The 12326-nt window shown below is 35.9% G+C and overlaps 1 protein-coding gene across 10 annotated transcripts in view; it reads left to right on the forward strand.

Moving 5' to 3' along the window:
* Positions 1 to 12326, forward strand: part of PAN3 (poly(A) specific ribonuclease subunit PAN3) — a 77972-nt gene that overhangs the window by 58140 nt on the left and 7506 nt on the right. For 9 of the 10 annotated variants that reach the window (XR_014492580.1, XR_014492581.1, XR_014492582.1 and 6 more), the window contains 4 exons: positions 3468 to 3633; positions 4927 to 5014; positions 9339 to 9478; positions 11734 to 11863. Coding sequence is in view for 4 of the 10 variants with exons in the window: in XM_083363098.1 (XP_083219224.1) it covers positions 3468 to 3633; positions 4927 to 5014; positions 9339 to 9478; positions 11734 to 11863 (524 nt within the window). In the remaining 6 variants the exon portion in view is untranslated. Of the gene's footprint in view, positions 1 to 3467; positions 3634 to 4926; positions 5015 to 8694; positions 8781 to 9338; positions 9479 to 11733; positions 11864 to 12326 lie in introns of those variants that run through there. The other variant, XR_014492579.1, reaches the window with a different exon arrangement.

The raw sequence follows: 12326 nt of genomic DNA on the forward strand, positions 1-12326 counted from the left end.
ACTCTAATATACTTTTGAGGTTTTCTAAAAAGTGCTGAATGAAGAAAGTTGTAGGAAGGGATAGTTTGCAGCATACGCAACTTTTACACCAAATATAAATGATTTTGAAAAGGGGGAGATGGAATGCCAGGAAGAATTAATTATAAAAACTTATCTTTTAATAGAATAATGTCAGAAATTATTTTGAGAACAAGTGTGACAACTAAGTGTCTGAATTGCAACACGTATCATTTTGAGTTTTGGATATTTGTGATATCATTTTGAAATCTTTGAGATTTCATGATGCAAAGGATCTTACCATCAGTCTTTTCTTCAATAGTCATATTGTAATGTGTCTCAAAAACTTTGAAAAGTTGTGAAAATACTTAAAATAGCACGATTGTATCAACTGTTTCAGGCTAAGTAGCATTATGCAAACTGCAAAAAGGAAAATAAAGTAAAATAAAGGCATTAGATAAAGGAAAATATGGCTAAATTGAGTTTACAATAGTACCATACACTGTGTACCTATTTATACATATTGATTATTACAAAATATTTTTGCTCGTTCATGCACGATGACATACGTTGCCTTTTGATCTTTAAAGTACTAAATCTCTTTTTGGAATATCATGAATTCCATTCAAATATGACTTTCTAAGTCTTCCCATTCCTTTTAAATATTTCATTCTTCTTTGTTTTGTCAATCAGCCAATAATTTATTCTGCTTATATGAATCAACCTTGGTGAATGACTTTTGTACTTATTACTTATGCAGCACTCCTTGATACTTGGTCCTATTTGCTACACATGGTTTATAAGTGTCCCATTCCTACTTATTCATCATTTTAGTTTCTCCCCAACTCTTATTTCCATAAGACAAAGAGGGCAAAAGAAAATAATAATAATAGTTGCAATAAATTGCAACTAAATAATAGTTGCAATAAATCAGACAAATATTCTGAGAAGAAAAATATGCAACATTCCAAATGCATTCAAGTCATATATTTAATGGATTTGGAAATTTTGGAATGTATTTTTTTTCTTATACAGGGAGTGCAGAATTATTAGGCAAGTTGTATTTTTGAGGATTAATTTTATTATTGAACAACAACCATGTTCTCAATGAACCCAAAAAACTCATTAATATCAAAGCTGAATATTTTTGGAAGTAGTTTTTAGTTTGTTTTTAGTTATAGCTATTTTAGGGGGATATCTGTGTGTGCAGGTGACTATTACTGTGCATAATTATTAGGCAACTTAACAAAAAACAAATATATACCCATTTCAATTATTTATTTTTACCAGTGAAACCAATATAACATCTCAACATTCACAAATATACATTTCTGACATTCAAAAACATAACAAAAACAAATCAGTGACCAATATAGCCACCTTTCTTTGCAAGGACACTCAAAAGCCTGCCATCCATGGATTCTGTCAGTGTTTTGATCTGTTCACCATCAACATTGCGTGCAGCAGCAACCACAGCCTCCCAGACACTGTTCAGAGAGGTGTACTGTTTTCCCTCCTTGTAAATCTCACATTTGATGATGGACCACAGGTTCTCAATGGGGTTCAGATCAGGTGAACAAGGAGGCCATGTCATTAGATTTCCTTCTTTTATACCCTTTCTTGCCAGCCACGCTGTGGAGTACTTGGACGCGTGTGATGGAGCATTGTCCTGCATAAAAATCATGTTTTTCTTGAAGGATGCAGACTTCTTCCTGTACCACTGCTTGAAGAAGGTGTCTTCCAGAAACTGGCAGTAGGACTGGGAGTTGAGCTTGACTCCATCCTCAACCCGAAAAGGCCCCACAAGCTCATCTTTGATGATACCAGCCCAAACCAGTACTCCACCTCCACCTTGCTGGCGTCTGAGTCGGACTGGAGCTCTCTGCCCTTTACCAATCCAGCCACGGGCCCATCCATCTGGCCCATCAAGACTCACTCTCATTTCATCAGTCCATAAAACCTTAGAAAAATCAGTCTTGAGATATTTCTTGGCCCAGTCTTGACGTTTCAGCTTGTGTGTCTTGTTCAGTGGTGGTCGTCTTTCAGCCTTTCTTACCTTGGCCATGTCTCTGAGTATTGCACACCTTGTGCTTTTGGGCACTCCAGTGATGTTGCAGCTCTGAAATATGGCCAAACTGATGGCAAGTGGCATCTTGGCAGCTGCACGCTTGACTTTTCTCAGTTCATGGGCAGTTATTTTGCGCCTTGGTTTCTCCACACGCTTCTTGCGACCCTGTTGACTATTTTGAATGAAACGCTTGATTGTTCGATGATCACGCTTCAGAAGCTTTGCAATTTTAAGAGTGCTGCATCCCTCTGCAAGATATCTCACTATTTTTGACTTTTCTGAGCCTGTCAAGTCCTTCTTTTGACCCATTTTGCCAAAGGAAAGGAAGTTGCCTAATAATTATGCACACCTGATACAGGGTGTTGATGTCATTAGACCACACCCCTTCTCATTACAGAGATGCACATCACCTAATATGCTTAATTGGTAGTAGGCTTTCGAGCCTATACAGCTTGGAGTAAGACAACATGCATAAAGAGGATGATGTGGTCAAAATACTCATTTGCCTAATAATTCTGCACTCCCTGTACATGCCATGTAATTAGTGTTGATTAATTTGGAATTTATTTATTTTTTATGGAAAAGCAGAACAAAAACATAGCTTGTCCCAATAATGTCATCTGCCATAGTGTTTCATTTGTATATGTGGCAAGTTTTGTTTCACCGGTATACATGTCTTTGCTGCTTTCTTCAACTTAAAGAGTTACACTTAAGTAAATGATAAAATATCCTTGTAATTCATGAGCTTCTTTCATTAAAACAGACAACAGTAGTTTTTCATAGATATATAAACAAGGTATAATGGTAATAATTCTCTCAAATAGTAACTTTTTCAGCAATTGATGTTTTCCTGCATACTGTGTCTAAAAACAAGTAAGTTTATTTAGCAACATCATTAAACATAGTTGCTAAAACAAGCCACACAGCTTTTCCCAGCCTGGGAGCTTCCAGATATGTTTTCCAGAACTCTCTCCCAACATTTCTAGAAGATTCTGGATTGTGAAAAGCTGCAGCAACACATCTGAAAGGACTATTTCACACTATAATAGTTCATTCAACTTTTAAGGAACATCAGTGCTTTTCTACTTCAGGATCACACCAAATTTTATGTGGCATGTCAGGACTACAGGACAAAGGTAGGGAGTGCAGCCTCCAAACTGGACCTGATTTTAGTTTGGGGGATCCTTTCATTTCTTTTGCTTTAATGGGGCAATGAGTGCCTTACACTTCAGCAAGCTCAAAGACACAGGTTTCAACCCTGAAAATGCCTTCCTAAGCCCTTCTAGGAGGCAAAATTTGGGCCTTGCCTAAAAGTTTTAGTTTTACTGTCAGTTAAAAAATGCCACACGCGGTATAAATCTGCAAATATAGAGTTCATTAGTATTCCTAATTCTGCCAATAGGTCAGCATGATGGACCTCTGCCCCGACAACATGCAGGGTTGCTGCCCGAGTCCCTGATTTGGGCCTATATTGTGCAGCTTACCTCGGCATTGCGGACTATTCATACAGCAGGATTGGCCTGTCGAGTAATGGATCCCACAAAGATTCTGGTGACAGGCAAAACAAGGTAAGACATATTTCTAATATATTAAAAGAATTTATAATATCCTTTCAGAATTATTTTTTGTCTCCACCACCTACTTTGCTACCTAAAAGGTTGCCTTTCACACCTTCTTCTAAGATAACAATCATACAATCCTTCATATTCATCCTAATTAATGGTTCAGCCTAGAAGATGGCATGAGGCTAACATAATTTGTATCTAATTATAACAGAATTTAGTACGTGTAGTGCTTGACTTGCAACGGTTCATTTAGCGACCGTTCAAAGTTACAATGGCACTGGAAAAAGTAACATGACCATTTTTCACGACTATGTTGCCATTGTAGCATCCCCATAGTCATGTGATCATAATTCAGATGCTTGGCAACTGACTCATATTTACAACAGCCGCTGTGTTCCGGGGTCATGTGATCACCTTTTGCGACCTTTTGACAACCAAAAGTCAATGCAGAAGCCAGATTCACTTAACAACCACGTTACTAACTTAACAACTGCAGTGATTCACTTAACAACTGTGGCAAGAAAGGTTGTAAAATCAAAACTCACTTAACAAATATGTCACATAGCAACAGAAATGTTGGTGGTCAATTGCCATAAATTGGTCGTAAATTGTGGACCTGTATATCTAATTCTAGTAGCTACTGGAATTGTGGAATTGCAAGCCTATGGATATAAGTTCCTCCCTACAACTGCCATCTTAATCTAATAATCTTAAGTATCAAGTGATATAACATTTGAAGGGTTTTGGTTTAAAAGATCCAATAATTTTTGAAGCTGTAATACTTAGGATGACATCTTCATAAACATGCAAAGCATAAGGTGGAGAAGAATAGACATAAATTGACAATGTATCTTTCTAATGTTGGTTGTCTAGGGCAGGGGTAGGCAACCTTGGCTCTTTTATGACTTGTGGACTTAAATACCCAGAATTCCTGAACCAGTAATTCTGGGAGTTGATGTCTACAAGTCATAAAAGAGCCAAGGTTGCCGACCCCTGGTCTAGGGCAATAAGCAGCATGACATGATTTCTTCTTGAATATCAAGAGAAAGAAAGTGTAAAAAAAAAAACTTTTGTGTGTTCCTGACCTACCTGTTTATACATATATCCTGCCAGCTCACATGAATCACAAACCATCCCCTTTGCGAATATGATATTATCCTATTAATATGATAATATTAATTTACTAACGGTAGTTGCTTAACCAAACATTTCTATGGAATTGTTGAAGAGATTGTAGAAGAGATAAAAAGAGGAGTTTATAAAATATTCTTTTTCTATAACGTTTTTATCCTGAAGGTTGAGAGTGAATTGTGTTGGAGTCTTTGATGTATTAACATTTGATAACAGCCAAAATAATCCTTTGGCTCTAATGGCCCAATATCAGGTAAGATCCCAGTATTGTATCCCTAATTCTATATTATTTGCTCCCTGAATATTTGTTGGTGATTATCTTGGAGTAGCTTTCATGTTTTTTTTTTAATGTACGAAGTTTCTTTATGTCCTATGTATAGCTGCTTTGATGCTTGCTGCTAGTAAATCTTTGGCAGTGTTAACTCATGAACTATCTTAATTTACATGATGGTAATTTAAGATTTGTATTGGTTGTCAGTGTAATTTTCGGCACGATTCTCACTATAATCAGACTTTCAAAAGCAAAAAGCAAACAGGTTCTACCTCTAAGGAACATATAATTCTAAAGCAGATGCTGCAAACCAGATTGGGACAAGCATGACAAGGAATAAGTTCTAATAGATGGTGTTAAAATTAATACGGGCATATAAATTTTTTAAAGAGTTTATATTCTGTGAAGCTGCAAAAAATAAATGACCTGACAATGGCAAAGGTGAAAAATCATATTGAACCTTGAAGACTGTTTTGGCGAAAACAAAAGCCTATGGAAAAGTGTAGGCAAGAAATGATTTCCTATGCTTTCTTCCCATTCCCAGTCCACTCCGAAGCCTCTCACAGGGTGTGGATCTGTTGATATGGAGGGATAACGCAGAAAATCAAGCTGCAAACCTCTGTATTAATCCAGTGGAAAGTACCTCTGTCACAGGTACTTGGGAGGCCTTTCATGGTTGAGAGGGGGCAAGGATGGAACAGGAAAATCAACTTCATCATACCTCTCTTAGTTTTCATGATCACACTGAATTTTTCTTGATGAATTCTATATTCTACTGTTTTCAGTTAAAGGAGCAATATATAATGTGCTAAGTAAAAAAAAAAGGAATAAGTGATCTACCTTGCACTTATTCCAGCAACTATTTTATACCTTTACACTTAAACAGAATAAATATGATATTTTTTTTTTCAAATATGAGAGAAGTAGACTTTCTTTTCCTGCTCTTTGGTTTTTATAGTAGACATATCAGGTAAAAATTAAACTCGGTTTTCTAGAGTCCCATTTTCACTATTCATATTGTTCTCTCTAACAGTGTACTATAGTAGTCTCTCACTTTGGAAGTCAGATATGGCTTCAGATGTTGAAGAAAAAAAGGAACATAATCTCTTAACTATCTTAAGAAAGAGATGATTGATTGAAATGTCAAGGTTCAGAGTTGGTGACAAGCCTCAATTCAAAATGTGAAAGCATTGCTGGGAGGGCAGTGCAATAAATGGCCAGCTGAGCCATCTCCAGAAAAGTGTACGTGCCAGGCCGCAGAGGAAAGCTGAGACCATTTGCCCAATGTTCACAAAATATTTATTAAACTACTGTTAAAAATTGGCTGAAGCTCTTTGATTGCAGGTGGCTTTTCTTTAACCTCCTTCGAAGATTTGTTGCGGCATAATTCAGTAACTGAGTCCACTTCTGAACGTCTTTTTCATCACCTGGAATATTTCTGCTGCATACTACATAATGATTTTTCCTAATTAATTAAGCTATGTCATACAGTAAAATGGAAACAAATCTGGGCATGATTTTGTTTTTAAAATTAAGAATGGATTTAAGTTGAAACTTATCATTTCTGGAGAATTCAAGGGACTTTACATATTACAGGAGATATTTGGTTAAGAATCACTTGTTTGTTGGCCGTTCAAACTTTCAATGGTTCTGAGTTAGTGGTACTTACATCCAACTGTTGAATAATTAGCTGTCACAGAGCCCCTGAGGTTTTGTGATCATGATTTGTAACCTTCCCTGCCAAGTTGGTGGGGGCGGAGGGGGAAGCTGGTAGGATGTTGGAAATCACAGTCATGTGAGATCCTTACTTAATGACCTACACAATCCTTGCTTAATGACAATAACCAGGAACTGCTAGAACTGTTGTTGCTAAGCAATACGTTCATGTGAAATGATTTGTGACCACATTATTAATGATAGAAAGTCTGGCCCCAATTACTGTTATTAAATGAGGACTACTGTATTTGGAGTTCACTTGGCCATATAAAGGTATTGCCTTGATAATGGAATTTGGACTATATGTTGCTCAATATCTTAGTTTCTATTTAATTGTTTCAGTTTTCCTCCAGGCCAAAAATAACATATGTAAACTTAAGAAATACATTTTTTCTAATGATGTTTGAATTCTTTTTTGTGCCTATTGAACTTGGTGTTTAAATTTCTAACTGTCCACTTAACAGCTAGTTTCCAGAACCCAATCAAGTTACAAGTAGCTATGTAAATGTCAGCTAAAGAAGTCTATTAGAAATTTGAAGGCAATTTATGCTAAGTTTCCTGAATTCATCATCATGTATAATAAATGCTTGTGGAATTATCTTATTATCTTATTTTCAGATCATTTTTTTAATGAGAGAAGAGAAAGCTAAAAATGAAGCTTAATTCTGAAGTTATTGAGTAACTAATATGTATTTATTGCTACTATCAGTAATATTCAGTAATACTTGTCTTTTGAAATTGGTGTTGCTTATTTAATCAGAATTAAAGATTTCATAACACATAGATCTTTGAAAGAGTTTTACTTGTCCAGAGCAATTCCTTTACACTATATTATCTTACACATTTATTTCGGAAAGGATAGAAGCTACAGATGAATTAGAAAGGCCATAAGAAAAACATGCATTGTTTCTTGCAGTCTATTTTTCATAGTCTGTTTCAGCCACATGAGTAAAGACTGTTGTACAGTATGGACATAAATAGAATCATAGAATCAGAGGAAAAAACAAGTATTGAAAGGAAGAAACATAATTGAGGGGAAAAATAAAAGAATGCAACAAAAAGGAAAAAATATGCGGAGGTAAGAAACAAGCAGTGTGAAGGAAAACTGGAGCATATTTTGCATCATCATAGACATAAACATCAAAATGGATGACAGCATTAATTGAATGGGAGCATGTTGTATTTCTACATTTCTGCATTTGATAACTACTTAAAATTGCACAAAGACCATTTTTTAATGAAGCATCAGGAAATATATGGGCACTTAAGGAAATGTTCAGTGATTATGATTACATCATTTTGCATTTAATGAAAATGAATAAAACATCACATGAACTGCAAAGGATATAAGTAGAAGCACTGAATTTCATATAGGATACATAGAAAACTGGAACAGAAAATTGTTTGAACATTCAAGTGCATTTGGAAAATTTGGAATTCTGGTGATTATTCTTTCCTCTTTTGTAGCAAGCTTTTTAGATAGTTCAACACAGTGATTGCAGTCACACATTGTGCTAAGCCACAGTATGTTTATTTGTTTATCAATCAAATTTATATGCTGCTCATCTCGTGTGAAGCAACACTGAGCAATTGGTTAGTTAGTTTGTTAGTCATAGTTTCTGTGGCCTGATATAGGATAAAGGATGGTTTATAAGCTAGAATGGCTGAATTTACGCATCAGATTAAGTCAGAGCAAAACCAAATCCTTTTTATTGTGATGTGCGAACCCAGCCATTATATCAAGAATAAATCACACTGTTACTTTTGAGAGTTTGTCTTTATTTAAAAGGGTAATGTTATTAGAATACATGATTAATTGACACTCGTGTTAATATTTGATAATCACTGTTAGTGTACAAACCACCAAAAAGTAATAAACTATCAATGGGTTAATCATAATCCTAAATATTCATTCAACATTTTGTGTATCTGTGATGTTTTTGAAGGATATGGAAAGCCTTGGAAAAAGATGGTTTGCAGTTAATGAAAGTGCTTATAGAGCACCTCCGCTTACATTGTTAAAGCAACCATGGTAATGCCTATATAGTAATATCTATGTAGTTTAATGGAGAAAAATGTGTTTAATTGTTCTAGTGCTAAATAATGATCAGTTTTCAAACTACTGTACAGGTGTTGCTAATTATTGGGTGTAGCAGGGCTTACTTAGTTACTGTATGGTTAGCCAGAAAAAACTGATAGTTACCATGCTTAGTTACTTACAAAATGGAGATCATAAACATCTTTGAACCACAAATTTCTAACCAATGAACAAAACTTGCCAAGGTTAATGAAGAATATCTGGTAAGAAGAAAGCTCTTCCCACAGAGATGGAAATTGGCTTAAGGGAAGTGAGAGAGCAGAATCCATTAATTAATAAATACCAATAGTATTTATTAAAATCACCTAGGAAATAAAGTGAATGGTATATTATGCAATTTTGTCCATTTTGATCATTCTAAATTTATCATTTGTATATAATATAATTTGTACCTAGCATACTTATCTTAAAAGTGTTGAGAAAACATGCAGTGCATTTCAGACCCCGGTGAATGAATGAATGTGTGTGTTTTTGTTTTTGTTTATGTTGTAGCAAGCAGATTTGATCTCTCTTGGGAAGGTTGTGCTGGCTTTGGCTTGCAATTCTTTGGCAGGAATTCAGAGAGAGAATTTGCAGAAAGCAATGGAACTGGTGACAATCAACTATTCGTCTGATTTGAAGAATCTTATTTTGTAAGAAAACTTGATTGTAGAATTTTAGTACATTGTGGAAAATATGTGTGTACACTCTGCTCTATTATAGTTATTTTGACATCAGAAAAGTATAACTATGATAAGAATTCTTCATGATGCTAGAGACCCAGAAAACTCCCTTTGAGGAGTTGTAGGAGGAAAGCTCGCTCACCCACCAATAAGGGAAAATAAAGTCCAATTTTAAGTAACATAAATTAGCAGTGCCCTGCACATGAATACACTTTTTCTTTCATTCCAAATGTTGGCAGTCTATAGTCACTTATGTTTGCTGCTGCACCTGTATATATAGTATAGTGTGCCATGATGATTAATGCAAAATTTAAGTTAAAATTCCAGTTTTATCATGAAATTCACTGGGTGGTTTTTGGCAGTCAGTTATTTACCCTCAATCTAAAATTCCTTGCAAATCTTGTAGTAATGAAAGAACCCCAGAATAACAGGATAACAGAGTTGGAAGGGTCCTTTGAGTTCTATCAAGCAGGAAACTTTATACCATTTCAGACAAATGGTTGTCCAATCTCTTCTTAAAAACCTCCAGTGTTGGAGCACCCATAACTTCTGGATCCTAGATGTTCTGCTGGTGAATTCTTCCCATTGTCAGAAAATTTCTCCTTAGTTCTCCAACACATATATTGTCTAAGATCCTTGGAAAGTGACAGTAGAAAAAGATGAAAATAATATTGCAAAGATATTTCTAATAGCATTATAATCTCAGCTCTGAACGATCCTGACACATTACAGAAACTTGGTAGAAAGCAACTGCATCATTTACTGACAATATAAAGAAACTATGTATTGCTTCTGAATTTTTCATTGTAAAATATTTGTTGTAAATATTTTCTAATATGAAACTCAGTGAAGTGTTGCTGTGGTGCTACCACCTAGCTTAGAATTGAGCCTGAAATTATTGTCATAAATTGATGCAGTCATATGTTGAGGCATCACATGACTGGGCCTGATTTGTTTGGACAATTTTTGTGGTCATTAACCAAATCAATTTTCCCAATGGGTGTTTTATGCCGGCTATTAGCAAAAATGATTCATTTGCAGTGTGATTATGGGATGTGGCAAACAGCAATAAAGGGGAGCCAGTTGTCAAGTATGATCATGTGACCATTAGTGTAAGTAATTTTTGTAGGGTTTATCAAAACTTTAAGGGACGCGGTGGCTCAGTGGGTTAGGACGCTGAGCTTGTCGATCAGATGGTCGGCAGTTTGGCGGGTCGAATCCCGTGTGCCACGTAACAGAGTGAGCGCCTGTTACTTGTCCCAGCTTCTGCCAACCTAGCAGTTTAAAAGCACGTAAAAATGCAAGTAGAAAAGTAGGGACCACTACAGTGGGAAGGTAACAGTGTTCCGTGCGCCTTTGGCATCTAGTCATGCCCGCCACATGACCACGGAGACGTCCTCGGACAAACGCTGGCTCTTCGGCTTTGAAACGGAGATGAGCACCGGCCCCTAGAGTTGGAAACGACTAGCACACATGTACGGGCAAACCTTTACCTTTACCCTTATCATAACTTTGAATGGTCTTTAAGCAACTGGCGGTAAGTCAAGGGTTGATCCATTTTATGATCTGTTTGCATATCATCCACATATTGGTAGCAGTGCAGAATGATAAACTGAAATTGATACTTGATAAAATATTGTTTGAAAGTCAATTTGGAAGTTAAATGTGGTAGGAAATTTTGATCATATTTAAATTTACTACTTAAAAACAAGCATGTTGTAAATATAATAGATAACAGACCTGTGTTTACTGCTAGTTGTAGACAGTTATAAAATTATGATTGAACTTGGCTGTTAAGTTTAGTTTATCAATCTATAGAAGGACAACATTTTTCATCCTGGTGACTGTATTGTTTATTGTTCTGCTAAACCTGATCATCTGATAACATCACTGCTAACATCACTGAGTAAGTGGGACCAAAATATTTTGGCTTGTTGTCTGAAGAAAAGGAATAGAATGCAGAAATAGCTATATTTTGAGTTGTAATAATTTAATAATCAGTTTCCTTGTTTTGGACAGTTGAATTAGTGAATGTCCTATTGTTGAAAACCAGCTGTTTATTCACTGAATTTCAGTGAAAGGAGTTCACATGAAATCTTTTATTTGCCATATTTTGGTTGTGTTTGACTCCTTATGTATAATTTATAGAGCAACAAATACTTTCATTGTCAAAAATTTTCCTTAGAAATCCAGTTTTAATAATTTTTAGGCATTTCCTTTGATAGATATTTGCTGACTGACCAAAACAGGCTTCGAAGTGTAAATGACATCATGCCTATGATTGGTGCAAGATTCTATACTCAGTTGGATGCTGCCCAAATGAGGAACGATGTTATAGAAGAAGATCTTGCAAAGGTAAAATATCTTACTGTACCTTCCACTGTACTCTACAGACATTTTTTCTCCTACACTCGCTATGTGCAAATGGATTTAGCTTGTTTCAAGGCATTTTCAGGATATCATATCTATTAGCTACAAACCACCTAGCAAAATACAATATTTTGCAAGGTGATCATTGGGTTTCCAATCTCTGTTCATATAAGCAACTATGCCAGATTAGATCAGTGGGCTTTCTGACACAGCATCCTGTGGCCTCTTAGATGGATACGAAACTATAAGCAGGATATTAGTATACTATTATTTTAGGTTTGGAAACAATACATTCAGAAGTTGGTAGTCTTAGCTAGTATATAAAGCAGACTTGTCAAACTCGCGACGTCATGTGATGTTGCGCAACGTATCGGAGCCTTTTCGCCATTGTCGGCAATGGGGTGGGCACGGCTTCTGGATGACATGTCCGGCCCATGGGCCAGCAGTT

The sequence above is a fragment of the Vipera ursinii genome (assembly GCF_947247035.1).
Source record: "Vipera ursinii genome assembly, chromosome: 4".
NCBI lineage: Eukaryota > Metazoa > Chordata > Lepidosauria > Squamata > Viperidae > Vipera > Vipera ursinii.